This window comes from Myxocyprinus asiaticus, chromosome 18 (genome assembly GCF_019703515.2).
Source record: "Myxocyprinus asiaticus isolate MX2 ecotype Aquarium Trade chromosome 18, UBuf_Myxa_2, whole genome shotgun sequence".
Classification (NCBI taxonomy): Eukaryota; Metazoa; Chordata; class Actinopteri; order Cypriniformes; family Catostomidae; genus Myxocyprinus; species Myxocyprinus asiaticus.
The window spans coordinates 22960594-22980495 of NC_059361.1; the positions used below are offsets into that span (position 1 = coordinate 22960594).

General features: G+C 42.6%; 1 protein-coding gene across 9 annotated transcripts in view; it reads right to left on the minus strand.

Annotated features, from left to right (window-relative positions):
• Positions 1-19902, minus strand: part of LOC127455959 (myocyte-specific enhancer factor 2A-like) — a 152965-nt gene that overhangs the window by 100935 nt on the left and 32128 nt on the right. For 8 of the 9 annotated variants that reach the window (XM_051724179.1, XM_051724187.1, XM_051724185.1 and 5 more), the window contains exon 3: positions 324-533. In XM_051724179.1, the coding sequence (XP_051580139.1) occupies positions 324-377 (54 nt within the window). In that variant the 5' untranslated portion in view covers positions 378-533. Of the gene's footprint in view, positions 1-323; positions 534-2616; positions 2997-19902 lie in introns of those variants that run through there. The other variant, XM_051724180.1, reaches the window with a different exon arrangement.

The following is a 19902-nucleotide window of genomic DNA, read 5'->3' on the forward strand; positions in this document are numbered from 1 at the left end:
ATAAGTTTTAAGACAGCCTTTTAAAGAGATAGTTCACAAACAAATGAAAATTCTGTAATCATTTACTCACCCTCATGTTGTTCAAACTCAAACATCCTTTCTTCTGTGGAACACGAAAAGAGATATTAGGCAGAATGACAGCCTTGGTCACTATTCACTTTCATTGCATTTTTTCTTCCATTCAATGAAAGGTATGGTGACTGACATTCTGCCTAACATCTCCTTTTGTGTTCAACAGAACAAAGAAAGTCACATAGGTTTAGAACAACACGAGGGTGAGAAATGACAGAATTTTCATTTTTGTGTAAACTTGAGCTACTGACCTGCCGGTTCCTCTCATCCATGATTCGTGTGATCTGTATCTTCTTCCGTCCCATCTTTGAGTCCTACTTGGTCTCTCTGACACCCAGAGAATATCAGAAAAACACAGAAGTTTGTCTCCTTTCACTCCCCTAGCACATTGTACTCCACTCTTCCTTCTCAATCTCGCTGTCTTTCTTTGTGTCTTTCTCCTGAGGTGTCCACACCACGATCTGTGGAGAAATAGAGGAAGAGCGAGAGAAAGAGAGAAGAGAAAGAAAGAGGATGCAAGAGACAGACAGAGAGACAAAAAGAGAAAAATGCATGTAAAAATGTGAAAACTCAAAAGAGGAGATCTGATGCAGATGAAAGTGATGGACTGCCTGGAACATTCAGGAAGGATATAAGACTGAGAACCACGATGATTTCTTATCTTCCCACCTGCTTCTCTTCAACAGCTGGAGATCAGCATGCTCGCACTCGTGACATTCATTATCAGACTCAAAAACTAAAACAACTCATTTTGGGGGAATTTTAGAAATTTTATTTGAAATAAAAATATGACAAATAAAAGGAAATGCAGGGTTGAATGCATCAGAACACAGTATAAGTCCTAACTGCAAGGCCATGACTCAGACTATATGCACCAACACACTGGAGTTTATGCTGCATCAGAGAACACTGCAGATCCATTGATTACAGTTGGGATGGTGCGTTGCAAAGACATGAATGTGAAGTCCATCATGCGACCATAAGTTGAGAAAATGGAAAGTTTTACTGCAACACACTCTGATGTACACATCCTCTGTGCTTTCGGAAATCCAATGTGTTTGATTTCAAACTGGCCCAACTCTTTCTAAACCCTCAAAATGCATCTACTGTATGAATTCCTATTCATCAATTGCTCCGTCAGAGATTTTCTCAAATGTAGGCACATTAATTCTGACTCTTTGGCTTTTTCTCACTGCAGGAAAAATCCGATTTGTCCTCAAATCCGTCAAACTGCAGGTTATATGTGGACAGATCAGATTTTTTTCTGTTCAGACAGCAGTCGCTTTTGCTACAGTGTCCACGTTAGTTGTCATAGTAACGATGCAAACTTGCATGTGTTCACCATGCGAGAGTTTTCATGAGGACAGTATCAAATATTACATTCGTCACAGACAACTGCTTAAAAAATGAAGAGGTGGCATATGCAATCTTTATTGCTGCTGGGATTTACAACGGCCCCGTTTTAGCCAATCTGTCCCAAATTTTATCCCATGTTGTTCTGTATTTTAGCAGGTAGCACGCGTCATTCAATACCTTACTGCGCTGAGGTGGCTCGCAGCTGGTGTGTTACCGCACCTTAGCGCTTCTATTTGGGTGAGTAAAGCCAATATCTGTATTATTTTAGAAGTTTGAACTGCTTTGGCTTCCCAGTAACATATACATGGCACATGGGTGCATTCTATTGAGTAGTGATCATCCCAATGCCCCATTCCCCTTATGACGTTACCTTCCAGTGTCAGAAAGCTGAAAGGTGTAATAAAACGGTCATTCTGAACTCCCTTTTTAAGTAATTTTTTATTGAAAATTTTCTTGTAACAATCCTACAGCGGGGTCATCATTATTGGTTTCCCTTCGAAGTGCCCTGTGAAGGCATTATTTAAGCTGTTTGGAATGCAGTACATTTGTTCTTGACGAAACAACCCGTTGCGCACTATGAATGCTGATAAAAATATAATAAATACAAAAAATATAACACATAAAAATTCGATCTGACCATTCAGATTGAGACGCATTAAGAAAAATCTGATTTTTATCGGATTCCAAAACCCCTACAAATGTGGTTTGGATCAGGCTTGTAAAAAGTAGTAATTGGTAGTAATTGTTTTTGTCCTATTCAGACTACAAAAATCTAAACGGATTTGAGTCAGATAGGCCAAAAAATCTTATATTTTCTGTCTGTGTGAACAATGCCTTTAATAAACATCACAATGCTATCCCTACATTTACATGGCTGTTTAATGATGATTGATGACTATGTGATAGACAGTCAACAAAATGAAAGTAACTAGACTAATAAGTAAAGATGCTTGTGGGTTACTGCTGACTTCAGCCATAAAGTAATCTTTAGCAGATAAGTCAATATGACACCAAAAAGCAGGTCATTATGTCATCTGTCTGGTTTCACAATGCAAACAGTGCATAATGTCTCTTCGGTCATCTCATCTTGTTTTCTTTACTGTTTCCCTCCTTCCCACATATATCTCAGTCTGCATCTCTCTCTGACACAACCTAAGACACAAGCACACATAACAGATACACACATACCCTGCCTCTGCACTGTGTTTCAGGAGACAGTAAGCAGGCCTCATTCTCCCTCTCGTAACCCCGTTTGCTGCCAGCTCTTGCTCCTAAGATGATTAAGATTGCACCCAGACTTGAGCTGACATTAGTTTAAATCCTCTGGGCCAGATGAGGCAATTCACTCGTGAGGGAGAGCGTGGAAGCCAAGCCAGTAGGGTTCAGAGCACAGTTTGCCCCCGGACAGCCTACAAGTCGCACCCTCTGTCTCTTCTGTCCCTTTCTCCCCTTGCTAACCTGCACACAAAGAGCCGGCTCCCTCTCAGAGGAAGCATTCATCATCTAGCATGGACACAGACAAACACGTAAATAGAAAATGCCTATGTAACCACATCTCACATCTGAGAGACGCTGAGGGAGGGCAGAAACTCTCTCCTCCAGAGAGTCGGAAAGTGTGCGACACATTTTGTAGCCATACAATGCCAGCAAAAAGACAGCGATTCGCATCACATGTGGAACTTGATGACCAGGAGGCTGCGAGTGACCCGCAGGAAATAAATACTATAATTACTGGCTGAAGAGAAACGAGTATTTAGGTGTCTGCAGGTCTCTATTAGGAGTGAGATCACGCTGTCTGTCTGCAGTAGGAAACTCTGACAACATGCAGGATAAATGAGACATCTCCCTATACTGCATCATGGCAGGCCTGTTAGAGTGACACTGTTCTTTCTCAGCCACCATGTCCCACAGCAGGAAGGAAAAACGCTCTGTTCTTCCTTCACTGTTCACACTCACGTCATGTGTGCATTGTCTATTTCGAATGCGTGGCATATTCAAATCCTCAACTCGGAAAAATATTTTGGAAACCTCATCTGCCTTTGAAATAAAACAATGAGAATTATGAGTTTTGTGGGGTGATTAGCATTGGGGTAAAACTAATGTGGGTGGAGAATTTCAAAAATCTGGATCAACAGGGCAATTATTTATTTATAGTACACCGTTATATCCAACCCCAGCAAATGCACTCTAAAATCAGATTGAATGCTGAATTTGGCTCAAACCCACACAACTAACACATTCTACTCTGCAGATGAACAATTTCAAACCAAGAGATTAAAACCATCCAGTTACTTCTTTGTTTGCTTTTAATCACTTTGTTTGCTTTTAATCACTCAAACTGTAATGAAAACATTGGGATTAACCATCCGGAGCTTACAAGATCTTTGATTGAAAATTTACATAGTTGAAGTTGAGGGCTTTGTCTATGTTTGTGTGCACATAACAATCCTGTTCTGCTTATCCAAACATAGCACGACATAATTACAAGTATCCAGGCTTGTTGCTCTAAATCGCATTTGTGAGCTGTCATGGCCATTTCGGAGACTGCAGGTCCATAAGCGTAATGCATTGTGTCATGACATTTCTGTCAAGTTAACAGACATAGACAAGCTGCGGTCCTGCAACATAGACAGGCTGGGTGAAGCTCTGAATGACTTGTGTCACGCAAGCCATACAGGACTCTATTACAGTGCCAATGTTTTGCTGAGTCTTTTTGTGTTTTCCTGAGATGTTCTTGCACCTGGGTGGAGTGGAAGTATCTTGTAGGTTTATATTTGGACTGAACTTGAAAATCCATCAGACAGACTCCACACTTCCTTAAAAATTCTTGAGCATTTTGGACAGCTTCAGAGACAATTCGTACAGAAACTCTCACGGTATGTATCCCATATGCAACTCATGATGGCGTCAACGACCCAGTGGGCGATCCTCTGTTTGGAGACAGCGCTTCCTTTCCGCTATCCACCAAAGCAGACAAAGAGCTGCTCAGAGCTTCTAAAGCTCTGCGTGCGATCCAAATAGATGTGTAAAGCTCGCACCGGACACAGCAACGCTCTCCTGTCGAGAGGAGTGTGAGGTCCGAGAACCACGTCTGGGTGGGCCAGTAGGGTGCTACTAGGACGACCTGCTCCTCGTCCTCCCTGACCTTGCACAGGGTCTGTGCAAGTAGGCTCACTGGGGGAAACGTGTATTTGCATAATCCCGGGTGCCAGCTGTGTGCCAGCTCATCTATACCGAGGGGTGCTTCGGTCAGGGCATACCAAAGCAGGCAGTGGGAGGATTCCCGGGAAGCAAACAGGTCTACCTGTGCTCGACCGAATCGACTCCAAATCAGCTGGACCACCTGGGGGTGGAGTCTCCACTCTTCCCTGAGTGTAACCTGTCGTGGCAGCCAACCGCTGCGGTGTTGAGGCCGCCCGGGATGTGAGTGGCTCGCAGCGACTTGAGGCGCTGCTGACTCCAGAGGAGGAGACGGCGGGCGAGTTTTGACAAGCAACGGGAGCGTAGACCACCTTGATGGTTGATGTACGCTACCATCGCCGTGTTGTCCGTTTGGACCAACACGTGCTTGCCCTGGATCAACGGCCGGAACCTCCGGTGAACAGTACTGTCAACAACTCGAGGCAGTTGATGTGCCAATGCAGCCAAGGCCAGTCCAGGAGCCGGCAGCTGTGTGCCCATTGCATACGGCGCCCCAGCCCGTCTTGGAGGCGTCCGTCATAACCATGACACGCCTGGAGACCTGCTCTAGGGGAACCCCTGCCTGTAGAAATGCAAGGTCGGTCCAAGGGCTGAAGAAGCGGCGACAGATCGTCGTGACGACCACGCGATGTGTCCCGCGGCATCATGCCCATCTCGGGACTCGAGTCTGAAGCCAGTGCTGAAGCGGTCTCATAAGCATCAACCCAAGTGGAGTGGCCACTGCTGAGGATGCCATATGCCCCAGGAGCCTCTGAAAAAGTTTCAGTGGAACTGCTGTCTTCTGTCCGAACACCTTCAGACAGTTCAGCACCGACTGTGCGTGCTCGTTCATGAGGCGCGCCGTCATCAAGACTGAGTCCAACTCCAAGCTGAGAAAGGAGATGCTCTGAACCGGGGAGAACTTGCTCTTTTCCCAGCTGACCCAAAGTCCCAGTCGGCTGAGCAGCAGGTCCCAGTGTGCACACAACACATCCCGAGAGTGAGCTATGATTAGCCAGTCGTCGAGATAGTTGAGGATGCGGATGCCCACTTCCCTTAACGGGGCAAGGGCTGCCTCTGCGACCTTCGTGAAGATGCGAGGGGACAAGGACAGGCCGGCAGGAAGGATCGTGTTGAGGTAAGACCGAGACATGGTAGTACGCGTCCTTCAGGTCTAACGCCGCAAACCATTCTTGATGCCGGACACTCTCTAAAATGCGTTTTAGTGTCAGCATCTTGAACGGGAGTCTGTGCAAGGCACGGTTCAGTACTCGCAGGTCCAAGATTGGCCGCAACTCACCGCCTTTCTTCGGTACGATGAAGTAGGAGCTGTAAAACCCCTTCTTCATCTCAGCCGGAGGGACAGGCCCTGTCGCACCCTTCCGTAGAAGGGTAGCGATCTCCGCATGCAAGGTAGCAGCGTTCTCGCCCTTCACCGAGGTGAAGCGGACACCGCTGAACCTGGGAAGGCGCCTGGCGAACTGAATCACGTAGTCGAGTCGGACAGTCCAGGTCAGCCATCGCGACAGGTTGGAAAGCGCGAGCCACGCGTCCAAATTCCAGGTGAGGGGGACCAAGGGGACAATCACGTCGGACGTACCAGTGGGTGGGGCCTCGCGGCGGGGCGGAGCCAGAGGCGCCACGTCGAGGGGGCTCGAACCCCCGACATTGAAGCACTTACCTGGCTCCTGACGCCCACTATAAGGTTGGTTGAGGAGGGGGAAGGAGGAATATCGTCCCCGCAGTCCATTGGAACCAACCTGGTGTGGGCATGTGCCTTGTTAGCCTCTCTCATGTCAACCAGGGTGAGCCAAAGGTGGTGTTCCTGGACCAACAGGGTGGACATCGCCTGCCCAAGAGACCTCACCGTGACCTTCGTCGCCCGGAGAGCGAGGTCGGTCGCCGAGCGCAGTTCCTGCATCAATCCCGGGTCAGAACTACCCTCGTGCAGCTCTTTTAGCGCCCTGGCTTGGTGTACCTGCAGGAGAGCCATGGCATGCAGGGCGGAGGTGGCCTGTGCAGCGGCACCACAGGCCTTAGTCACCAGAGACGACGTAACCCTACAGGCGCTGGACGGGGGTCTCAGGCGGCCCCGCCAGGTGGCGGCATTTTGCGGGCACAAGTGCACCACAACCGCCTTATCCACCTGGGGAATCACCGAGTACCCCCTGGCAGCCCCACCATCGAGGGTAGAGAGAGCGGAGAAGCTCAGAGACTGGGTCCGGGCAGTGAAAGGTGCCCGCCGTGCCCGCCGTGACCTCGTGGGCTCCTCATGCACCTCCGGGAAGAAAGGGACTGAGGCGGGGCATGGCCGTGAGTGGCACTCCAGGCCCAGGAACCAATAGTCAGGCTGCGAGGGTTCGGGGGGGTGGAGGGTTCCACTCCGGCCCGACACACGCAACCGCCCAGGCAAGCATGGCTGCGTGTCAGGCTGCAACTGGGCGACCGCACCCGAAGGTGGGAACCCAGTCGAGTCCTCAGCTTCAGACTGGAAAGCCGCTCTCCGATGCTGCAATCGAGAGCTCATCCACTTCGTGAGCGCCGAAACGAGATCGCGAACTCGCCCTGAGATGAGCTGGCAGTCTCATCCCAGCGGGGCAAACGAGCGTACTGGGAAATGGGAGGTCCGTGGGGAGTTACCCGGCGGAGTGGGTCCCATTGGGGTCCCCAAATCGCCCCCAGTGCTAACCGACGCAGCCTCAAACCCGTAGGTAGAAGGACTGAGGCAGGGGGCCGCTGGGGTGGTCTTTTCCTCTAACGAAGGAAAAACCGTGACCGCAACGTTGCCATGGTCACACTCTCGCAGTGAGAACATGACCCGTCCACGAACGCTGTCTCCGCGTAGGCAGCGCCCAAGCACGCAAGACCGCGATCATTGCCATTGGAAGCGGAGAGGTAATGACCGCAACCAGGAAATACACACAAACAGAGAGGCATCTTTAAAAAGACGCTCTCAGTTAATGCCACTCTTTTAGAAGGGAAAATATACTCTTTCAGTAGGAAGAATATACTCTTTTATACACACCCAGGGGCATTCTCTGCACTTCACCAGTGCAAGAGGGGGAGAAGCTGCTGTAATGTGTCGTAAATCCAACAGCTTTTCGAGGTGAATTGATCGGCAGAGTAATTCAGCTCGCTGAACACAAACCGCTCGGCTCCAAAGAGAAAATCTGAATGAGTGGTTGCATACCAGCTCCTTTTAAACCCGTATGTGTCCGGGGGAGTGGCATGCAAATTCCACTCGCCAATTCCCATTGGCCTTTTTTCAAAAAGCAGAGGTGCAAGAGTGACCCCCCTAGTGTCACTACATCGACACAACGTCGAGTGAGTGACAGACAGGGAACTGGAAAATTCTTTCTAAATCAACTCAGTGCAAATCTGACTGGCTGGTTCGACGGAACTTCCATGAGAAGATGCACACAAGGTCCTGCGTGGATACAATGAGCACTTTTGAGGACATAATAATCACAAAAGTTTTGTAATTTTGCTAGGTTAGTGACATCAAATCTTTTAAAGATATTCAGAGTTTTGTTTAAGGCACGTAGCAGAAAGTAAGTGGATATAAAATTAGCAAAGCTGCATTTTCTGCTTTGTTGACATAGTTATATCTAAAAAAAAAAATCTAGAATGAGGTTTTCTGGACTTTCTACAAATTTTCTGATATTTTCCCATGTGTTTTCTGTGCAATCACTCACAGAGCCATTATATAAATTATTTATTTCCCCATGTTGGTGTTTTATTATGGTATGATACATCTCCAATAACCCCGCACCTAAACACCCAGTAATGATAAAACCGACTGTGATTGTTTGCTTAAAATGACAGTTAGAAGTTTCCTGTCTAAATGGGCGGTTCTTGGCCAATTGAAGCTGCTATTTTGCCGTTGACATAGGTCTGGCTACGCAAGACTACTGGGCTCCATGCAGACAAGAAAAACCTGTTTACTTTAATCACTTTGAAAGATAATATGAACATGAAAACATATTAGTCCAAATAAAGTTGCATGTAACTGTGATCAACTTTACCTCGGAGCAAAAGAGCAGATACAGCTGTAGTCAGAAGTTTACATACACTAAGGTTGAAGTCATTAAAACTCATATTTTAACCACTCCACATATTTAATATTAGCAAACTATAGTTTTGGCAAGTCGTTTAGGACATCTACTTTGTGCATGACACGAGTAATTTTTCCAGCAATTGTTTACAGACAGATTGTTTCACTTTTAATTGACTACACCACAATTCCAGTGGGTCAGAAGTTTACATACACGAAGTTAACTGTGCCTTTAAGCAGCTTGTAAAATTCCAGAAAATGATGTCAAGCCTTTAGACAATTAGCTTCTGATAGGAGGTGTACTGAATTGGAGGTGTACCTATGGATGTATTTTAAGGCCTACCTTCAAACTCAGTGCCTCTTTGCTTGACATCATGGGAAAATCAAAAGAAATGAGCCAAGACCTCAGAAAAAAAATGTGGACCTCCACAAGTCTGGTTTATCCTTGGAAGCAATTTCCAAATGCCTGAAGGTACCACGTTCATCTGTACAAACAATAGCACACAAGTATAAACACCATGGGACCACGCAGCCATCATACCGCTCAGGAAGGAGACTAATTCTGTCTCCTAGAGATGAACGTAGTTTGGTGCGAAAAGTGCAAATCAATCCCAGAAAAAAAGCAAAGGACCTTGTGAAGATGCTGGAGGAAACAGGTAGACAAGTATCTATATGCACAGTAAAACAAGTCCTCTATCAACATAACCTGAAAGGCTACTCAGCAAGGAAAAAGCCACTGCTCCAAAACTGCCAAAAAAATAAACCAGACTACAATTTGCAAGTGCACATGGGGACAAAGATCTTACTTTTTGGAGAAATGTCCTCTGGTCTAATGAAATAAAAATTGAACTGTTTGGCCATAATGACCATGGTTATTTTTGGAGGAAAAAGGGTGAGGCTTGCAAGCCAAAGAACACCATCCCAACCGTGAAGCATGGGGGTGGCAGCATCATGTTGCTTTGCTGCAGGAGGGACTGGTGCACTTCACAAAATAGATGGCATCATGAGGAAGGAAAATTATGTGGATATATTGAAGCAACATCTCAAGACATCAGCCAGGAAGTTAAAGCTTGGTCGCAAGTGGGTCTTCCAAATGGACAATGACCCCAAGCATACCTCCAAAGCTGTGGTAAAATGGCTTAAGGACAACAAAGTCAAGGTTTTGGAGTGGCCATCACAATGCCCTGACTACAATTCAATAGATAATTTGTGGGCAGAACTGAAAATGCGTGTGTAAGCAAGGAAGCCTACAAACCTGACTCAGTTACACCAATTCTGTCTGGAGGAATGGGCCAAAATTCCAGCAACTTATTGTGAGCAACTACCAAAACTAACAAAGTGTATGTAAACTTCTGACCCACTGGGAATGTGATGAAAGAAATAAAAGCTGAAATAAATCATTCTCTCTACTGTTATTCTGACATTTCAAATTCACATTAAAATAAAGTAGTGATCCTAACTGACCTAAGACAGGGAATGTTTTCTATGATTAAATGTCAGGAATTGTGAAAAACTGAGTTTAAATGGATTTGGCTAAGGTGTATGTAAACTTCTGACTTCAACTGAAAATACTGAAGTCTAACATAATTTCAAAAGCTGAAATCAAAGTGAAACCACAAGAGAAAGCAAGAATGCGTAAGGCTCTCCTCTCTAATATAGAAAAGTAGGGTGGATGCAGTGGGAACTGTTGGCTGTGGGTGGGATCCTGTTGGATCAGTCCAGTGCTCCAGGACACGGGCAGCAGAGCCAGCAGTCTGTGACCACTGTCGTTTACATTATCTCTCCTGAATATTACACTTTCTTTCACTGCATGCTATTAACCCAGACAAAGAACAAAAGAAAAATGTAAAACTAAGTGAACATTAAAATAACTGGCATGTGGCACAATTTGTGGCAACAACAGTAGAGTTTAATTTACACATAGTGGTTGAGTAAAATATGCAATAATGCCTTTGCAATAATGCATTCCACATGCGGTCCTTGATGCAGTGCACTTGGTCAACAATATCTTTGACATAAACCAGTCCAGGATTTTTGAAAGGTGCTTACCAAACATTTGTAGTCACAATGATCGATAAGCTGGTAATATGTCTCTATAGGAGAGACTGCTGGTGTCTGACATGAAAATCAATAGGAGTACATGACCCACAGAATGTGCACACCAAGCTGATCTCTAGTGAGACATGTCCATGTGCTCACTGTGCTGACCCTGACCCCACTGTTCACAGGTCGTTCTCTCATTCACGAACGACCCAGGTACACGTATATGTGCAAACACATTCATGTACACACCGACACACTCCAACATGGATCAGAGAAAAAAAACTTCTAGGAACATTTTCTTGTGTAATATAATGTAGGTTTGGTTTCCATATGAGATATTTATCTATGCATTTATCTAATGCAGCTAAAGATGTGAAAATTTGAGGCCCCACCTGACATACTAGCACTCCTTTGTCTTATAAACAAGTTGACTCCCATGTCCTTCGCATTACTCGGGAAGATTGCGTATTGTAACTGAGATGATCCAATGATGAGAGGTTCTATAAAAATGTAAATGATTGCAGTGTGTGTGTGTGTGTTTGTGTGTGAGAAAAACAGGCATTGTGTTAGTGTGTAGGCCTCTCTCTCTCTCTCTCTCTCTCTCTCTCTCTCTCTCTCTCTGTGTGTGTGTGTGCGTCTCTCTCTTTCTTTGGAACTTTCCAATGTGAGAGTGGGAGGGCTGGTGCTGGGGTAATGTCTTTTCACACTCAATAAAACATGCCCTACTACCACTATAATTACCACACACATATACACACTACATTCCCTCATCTTCACACTAAACCTTTACTACCTCACTTTTACACAAACCCATCATTTTGGAGAGTGCTCCTCTAATCCCTTAACTATATAAACTGGGGTTTCCTTAACTGTATTGAAAACATATTAATAATATGAGCTGAACATGGAAAACTTCATGTACTGTGTATTTACAAGGCTTAACAATATTCATTACTTTCCAAAGGAAGGCATGGAAGATATATTCTCATAAACTGAAAAGATATTATTCTTACGTAAACTGGACAGAAGAGTGGCATTTCTATCTGATGTTTTTTTTTTTTTAAGAAATTACACAGTAATGTGATTAAAAACTGTGGAGACTGTGAATCAGATTATCACAGTCACCTGAAAAGAGAAAAGCATAATTTAATAGTGATTACACACCTGATAACATTAGTGTAAGTGAACAGAACTGCTAATATAGTGTCTACAACACACTCACTATGGTGCTGTAAACATTTTTTTTTTATTTATTTTTTTTATTATCTCCTCTTATATGACCTAAATCAGTACTTAAATGAATTGACGTTAAGTTAATTTACCTTGGAGCAAATGTAGATGTCCTTGCTGATGTTCATTTGGAAATGAGGGCTGACACATAGTTTAATCATAGGAAGCTCTTCTCAATATTTATTTAAAGGTTAAAAACAAAGATAAAATAAATACTGTATCCTAGTGTTCTATAAAATTCTGCTTAAAACTAATGAAAAAAACTTGAGGTGGGGTTACGCAAAGGGTCAATTCCGCTAAATTACAGTACATATGTCATGATGTCACTATATTGGCATGTGCACAGCCACCCTTGAGAGCCCTTATGATGTTATGTGCTTGCACTTTTATTCTCACTCTGTCTTGTCTAATGACAAAAAGGCAAATAATACAAAAACATACTGTATATCATCTACAGTCTACAATAATGCAGACTGAATATCTTTCAAAGATTTAATTCACAAACCTTACCAAACTTTCTGTGACAAATGCAGGCAGTGATCCAGGCCGTGTTAACTGAAAGCTGACAGTTGCTGGAGAGAGCAACTTTAAAGTCAAAGCACTTCAAGTGTGCTCTATGTAAATAGCTGCTAGTAATGTCATATTTAGGGCTGAACAATCGAAATCACGAAATAACTAAGTGTGATTATTAAACCGTAATGGCTGCAATTTAATAAAATGAACAAATATCCTGCATGTGTTGTTCGCTGTGATTATTGTATGTGTGCAGATCTGTTCTCTAAAGTGTATTACACATACTTTGTGTATGTATGAGGATCATGAGAGTATTTCAAGGCAGTTCTGTTCTTAAAAACACACAAATTCCTTTTTGTGCTCAGAGTTAACAGAATTGCTTGAAGAAGTAGTTCACCCAAAAATGAAAATTTGCTGGTAATTTACTCACCCTCAGGCCATCCAAGATGTATCAGAGTTTCTTTCTTCATCAAAACAGAATTTAGGGTTTTTAGGATTTCATTTCAGGCCTCCTCTTTTAAACAATGCAAGTGAATGTCCTCCATTTTTTGACGGTCCAAAATGCATATTTAGGGTGCATCAAAATAATCCACACGACTCCAGTCAACAAATAAAGTTCTTCTGAACCCAAATGATTGATTATTTTGAGAAACAAAACAATACTTATATACATTTTAACTACGAATGTGCGCTCATGAGAGGGATGATGTAAGCTGGTTGGTAAGGTAACGTGGAGGAGGAGACAGGAAGTGGGACATTGTTTACAAGAGGAGCAGCGCTGTACAAAAGTTTAATTGTCTTTGCTGTAGATTTGTATTTGTATAAGTGCATTGTTCAAAATGGTCATTTGGTGTGTGTATCCTGGATGCTTCAACCTTCAGAAACCCCAAAGAAAATGCACACTGGGAAAAATATAAACTTTTCATTGATTGCCTATACTGAACGTGCTGAACCTGGATATCAGTGCACCCCTACATCCTCTCAAATATTGGAGGGTGTGCATTGAACATTTTACCCCTGAGGATTTCAGACCATCGAAAGAAACAAAGGGTCGATATCTGAATTCATCGGCTGTGCCCGTGCTGTTTTTCCAGCAAACTCAGGTATGTGTGAAAACTTTGTCATTGTCACACCTCCCTCTGGCTTTGCACCTCCCTCAGCGCTCCGCTCCTCATCACCCGAATTGTCATTCACCGCACCTGCACTCAATTCACTTGCTTCAGTTTGTGAAGCTTCTCTTCTGTGTGATATCACCTTTGATCTATCTCACTGTGTAAATCCTATGAATCTCAGTAAACGCTCTCACACTTGGTTTCACTAACTACAACTTGTGTGGCTTGAATTCCTGACAGTCATATAGCCTATATATTTCTGCTAAAGAAAAAGCACAGGTAGATAATGCAACGGCATTGCTCCGAAATAAAGGATGGTTATTTACTGCAGTAATGTTTTTTTTATTATTATTATTTGGAAATTATTTTTTATTTTATATTGTTTTGAAATTATTTTGGACTGTTTTGGTTTGTGAATGGCGCTTGGTCAGTGCAAGTTTCTCTTGTAAACAATGTCCCGCTTCCTGCCTCCTCCTCCATGTGACGCGTGACCTTAACAACCAGCTTACGTCATCACTCTCATGAGCGCACGTCACAGAGATGTACCAAAGCGAACATTTGTAATTAAAAAGTACATAAGTATTGTTTTGTTTCTAAAAATAATCAATCGTTTGGGTTCAGAAGAACTTTATTTGTCGACTGGAGTCGTGTGCATTATTTTTCATTTTTGGGTGCCAACATGCGCTGAGTGTGTTATAAATACAGCTTTCTAGATTCACTAATTGTATGTTTGTGTAAATCCAAATACACTTGGCCGATAATAGTTACTATCCAAATCTAAAATAACCACATAGCACCGGGATGTCATGGACAGAAGAATGAATGAGAGCATTTCACTGCATTAGAAGGACATTGTCAACTCAGCTACAAACAGAAACTTAAAAGTATTTCCTTCAGTTTTCAGAAAAAGGCATAAGGGTTTAACAGGACTGCATAGCAATGCTGCATGCAAGCTATTGTGTAAAATATTATTATTATTATTATTAGCTATTATTATTTTATTAGGTATTTTAGTGAGAAAACACGATTGTTGATATGCACATACTGTACAGTCTGTAGTGACTTCACATTAATATGTGCACTGTTGTTATTTTTCCTTCTTTCTTGTTTTAACAATTTCTATAATGTATATGGGATGACAAAACAGAAAGCAGGAGAAGCTGCTATGTACTATCTAAAACACAAAAATCTTTTCTTTTTTTTCTTTTTTTACAGATTTTTTTAACAAAGTTTGTGTGAACATTTTTGTGAAATTTAGTAAATATTATGATAAATAAAAGTTAATTTCATTTTTCGGCCATCCTGCTCACTAGATATCGTTATCGGCCATTAAAAAAACCATGTCGGTCAATAACTACTTCAAATATTTTGTAGGTGTAAAGTGAAACCAAGTTACATCACTTGAAAAGGAAGAGCCATTATTTTTTAGACTTCAGGCAGTGTCCAGCATCTCGGGCACCACCATGACAGTGTTGTTTCCTGTGCGCAGTCGCCCTGAAAGCTCGACGTCCCAGAACAAGCCGTGGGCAGAGAGCACTCCCTACATCCTGCTCCTCAACTTCCTGTTTTTCAGACCCTTTCAGATGACCAATAGCAGCCAGGCAGAGACATGAGAGAAAAAGCTAGACTGGGTGGGAAAGAGGAAGAGAGAGACAGAGAGAATAAAGGGGAAAAAAGGAGCCACTGGCACAAGCAACTGCTCTGATCCTTCCTCTTGTTATCTTCCTGTCTGTTGGAGACTAAACAACTACACAAGTCCATCTCCTGTGTATTATAGCAGCATGTTTATTATATTTACAACCAGGGCCATTTCGCAGATGACTCCAGCACACTCTTTCGAGCTCTTGCTCACTTTCTATTCTTTCCTTTTTTAAATCCTTTTTTAAACAAGCAGCACCAAGCTTCCCTTTTTTTGGCCTCCACTGATAAGGAGCTCAAACCTTCCAGGCTTACATAACTATGAATCACCACTCGATAATACACCAAAGAAGGATGAATCCATAAAACAGACAGATCCGCAGTATATATAAACTGTAGAACTTTGAAATACAAATGACCGGACTTAGTTTACCACAAACATATTACAAAGACAAAGGGACTGTTTTTCCTCCATAGTGTGGTGCTACAGTTGAGGGCTGGTGGGAGGACTAAGGTTCATTTGTGAGAAGCGTTGACAAAACAGGGGAAAACGGGAGAGCTGGTGCTTTTGTTCTTGGGCTCTCAAGGGTGGCTGTGTACCTGCAGATGTAGCAGCCTTGCCTGAATGGGGAGGAGGCGTGCTGGTGTCTGCCACTACCCCGACGGCCTTTGTGAGCATGTGCTTATCTTCCTCTCCAGCAGCCCAGGGTAAAGAGTCCAGCCCCAGCAGCTCCACCGCTGTTAATGTCTCCTGATGCTAATCTGACAACGCCACTTTCTCAATTCCTCTTTTCCAGTTCACACTTTTTTTCTGCTGTCTGTCTTCCTTTCTTTTTCTTTCTTCCTTCTCTCATTTTCTCATTCTTTTACTTGTCAAGTCTCTCCATTTCCACTCTCCACTCTTCATTCCCTCACCTCTGTTTCCAAGGCAACTAATGAGCTATAATTAATAAGATCTAGCAAAGGGGTGCGTGTGTAGAAATGAGTGAAAATGAGGCTCGGAGAGGGAGCGCAAATGGAATAGCGCAAAAGACTGCCTGCATTCGCTCATAACAAACTTTTCACACCATGTCAACTTACTTTTTAAATTATGGCTTAAGGTGATGTTCCACATGAGGGCAAATGATTTCGAAACACATTCCTCACAAGTTGGAATGTTCAGGATATGAGTTCTGTTTCCGGAAAATGATACATATGTACATGACAACAACAAAAAAAAAGAGCCCCAGAGGGTAGACTGAAATATGAGGAATCTTACACAGGCATGAACTAGAGAACTTTTACATTCATATTTTAGCATTTCATTATGCAAAATATAATAAAAGAACAGAATGCAAGAAAAAGGGCTGGCTGTGGATCATTCTTCAGGAGAAAAACGGAATGATTCTACATAAAATCTTGTACAGCCTGGGAGAAATATTTTTTATTTAGGGGCAATTGGATCAATCTGAAAGATTTCACCATTTGTCAGCTCACAAAAAAGCTCCAAAGCCACATTTGCATGCTGAAGAATGTGTTTGAGCTCTGCATTATATCAGTGTCAGTGACTGATGTTCTTAAACTTGTGACTAATTCAGGACTCTTGCTGTCATTCAGAAAACTGATGTTATGTTTGGATAAGGAAACCTACCACTTGTACAAAAAAAAAAAAGGATGTGATTAAAAATGACCAAGTGACATTTGTCAAAACGAAGAGTGACAGTGTCAATGGTTAGGTGAATATTTCCTCAGAGGGGAAATATACTAAACTATATTTGTAAAATATAATCTAAAGACAAGTGCTTATGGTAAATAAATGTGTGATATAGGCACTTTCTGTCTGTTCTTAGCAGACACATATGTAACTTTACTGGAAGTGCTGTTCTAAGAAACTTGAAGCACAGTGAAATAATGACAATCAAAGAATTGTGTAACAAAAAAAGACATCATTCTGAGCATATGATATGTTATATCAATACATTATAAGTAAGCCAATTAGTTTGAACTCTGCCGATGTTCACTGAGTCTAAATTAGCTTTGTATCTTATAAGTCTAATTATTACCTTTGTATCAGACTCTGCATCCCTGAGATGTAGAGCTACCAGAAGCTAGGACTGAGGTATGTGTATGTGATATGGATCTTCATATACTGTTTGTTTGATGGGTGACTGTAAAACTGCTGAGCATGCAGGAACTGGGTGGTTAATCTTTGCTAATGACCGCATGCTCCATCCAGCAACTCTCCTCTGATTGTGCTACATTCTCTGGCCAGATCAATGCCAGCCGAGACGATATTCCATAATGCTTGCGCCTGGTGTCATTGCAGTGGAGGTGAGGGAAAGCCATTTCTCACCTCCAAAATGCCATCACCACATCAAAACTCTCCCAGGATCAGCCTCTTAAGGGATTGTACAGTAGTAATAATAGCAGGGCATGGTCACAGGAGAGCAAGGGGGCAAAAACAAAAAGCACTGACAAAACTCCTCAAAATGCACCATTAATCCGTTATATATATATATATATATATATATATATATATATATATATATATATATATATATATATATATATATATATACACATACACTCAATGAGCACTTTATCAGGAACACCTGTACACTTACTTATTCATGCGATTATCTAATCAGCCAACCACGTGTGGCAGCAGTGCAATGCATAAAATCATGCAGATACGGGTCAGGAGCTTCAGTTAATGTTCACATCAACCGTCAGAATGGGGAAAAATGGGGTGTCATGATTGTTGGTGCCAGACGGACTGGTTTGAGTATTTCTGTAACTGCTGATCTCCTGGGATTTTCATGCACAACAGTCTCAAAAGTTGCAGAATGGTGCCAAAAAAAAAAAACATCACGTGAGCGGCAGTTCTGCGGACAGAAATGGCTTGTTGATGAGAGGGGTCAACGTAGAATAGCAAGACTGGTTTGAGCTGACAGAAAGGCTACAGTAACTCAATTGTACAATTGTAGAGAGCATCTCAGAATGCACAACACATCAAATCTTGAGGTGGATGGGCTACAAAAGCAGAAGACCATGTCTGGCACTTTATTAGGACCATAGTGTTCCTAATAAAGTGTTAAGTGAGTGTATATACAGTATATTTCACCTGAAATCAAAACTCTTGTTGAAAGTGAATGACTTCCAGGCCACTTTGTTACAGCAATGAACACCCTTTAAAGACACCATGAAATAAAAAGATCAAAGTTTTGTGGCTTTTAGTTCATGTCTGTTAACTTTGAAGCCATCTATTTGCCAGTGTATTCCTAAACATTGACTAAATTCACTTTTATTTGATTCCCCTAGCACTGACTCATTTTCTCCAATCAAATGAGAGACTGTCCCTCCCCCAATACCACCTGTCTCTGACTAGTGATACATGTTGCAAATCATGTTTATGACTGTGACATATACTAAAGGAGATTGGCTATTTAAAAAAAGGGATGAGATATATCAACACAGGACAGTACATTTGTGAGGCCAGTTCACTGGGACTTTAAGACAGTCACCAGTACACTAATTCAGATATAGTTAGAATGTCTATTGAAGACTTCAGTTTCTAAAAGCAATAAAATGCATGTTACATGCAGAGTGAGAGAATGCCAAGTGCACACTAGACAATCAGCCACAATCAATCAGGGATTTTAGCAAGGTTGAGAGCTGGGAGAGGGGGCAAACTACTCAAGGTGACTTTGAACAGAAAAGATGCCTTGGGGGCCGTGCTGCAAAAGCCATGGTGGAAACTTCAATATGGTTCCTGTTCTCATTACTGTTTCCTCCTTGATCATCCAATCATTGCTAAGTGTTCTGGTGGCCAAAAATGACAAGAACTCTACAAAAGTAGAAGAAAAGATAAAAAAGATTAAGTGAGACCAGCCTCACTTAAACTACCCTTTGATTGCATGTTAGGTGTGACATGACTTTTTGAAGTTCACCCTTCAGCACATGGTAAATGTCATGACTGATGTATAGTAAGCACCGGTTGTGCATTGTCTGTGTGTGTGAATATGACAGCCTGGCAATAAGAAAAGGACAAAAGAGGAGGAAAAAAAAACTTGTAATGAAACAAGAGAAGTATCACTATTCTCTTCACCACCGCCCACCCCCTCTACCCTCTGGTCGTGTGCGGTAGCAGTGTTGTAACATAATTACTGCTGGGACACTCGTATTCCCAGTGATCCATTTGCGTCAGTCAGGTTTCCAAGCCGAGCCGATGAATGGATTCTCAGTTTCTCAAGGATAAAGCGATGACCCTCTCCAAACAGTTAGATCCATTTCATGTGGGGAGACCACTGTGCTGGGTGGGTGAACGTTTGCCCATGTTAATTGTGGCTAATCCAGGATTTTGGTGTCTATAATAAAAATGATGGAACTCCATGAAATCAGTTTAGTCAAAATGCCTTTGAAAGGGTATATGCTGAACAACTGAATAATTGAAAGACATTGAAAAAGGTCAAGGTTTAACTATAATGGTCAACCTTCAAAACTCTAGTGATATTACAGTTTCTGTAACCATTTACATAATCTTTCTTAACAACAACATGAAATGGCATTTGCAAGACATTTAACCTTTGTAATATGGAAGGACTTGATTTTATCCACTGGGATTGGATGGGATCAGGAGGGGAAACATGTTGGCTATGGTATCATTGGTTAATATTATTTTTCTCCTCCCATATGGACTTAGTTACATCAGCAGAAAATAAAAGT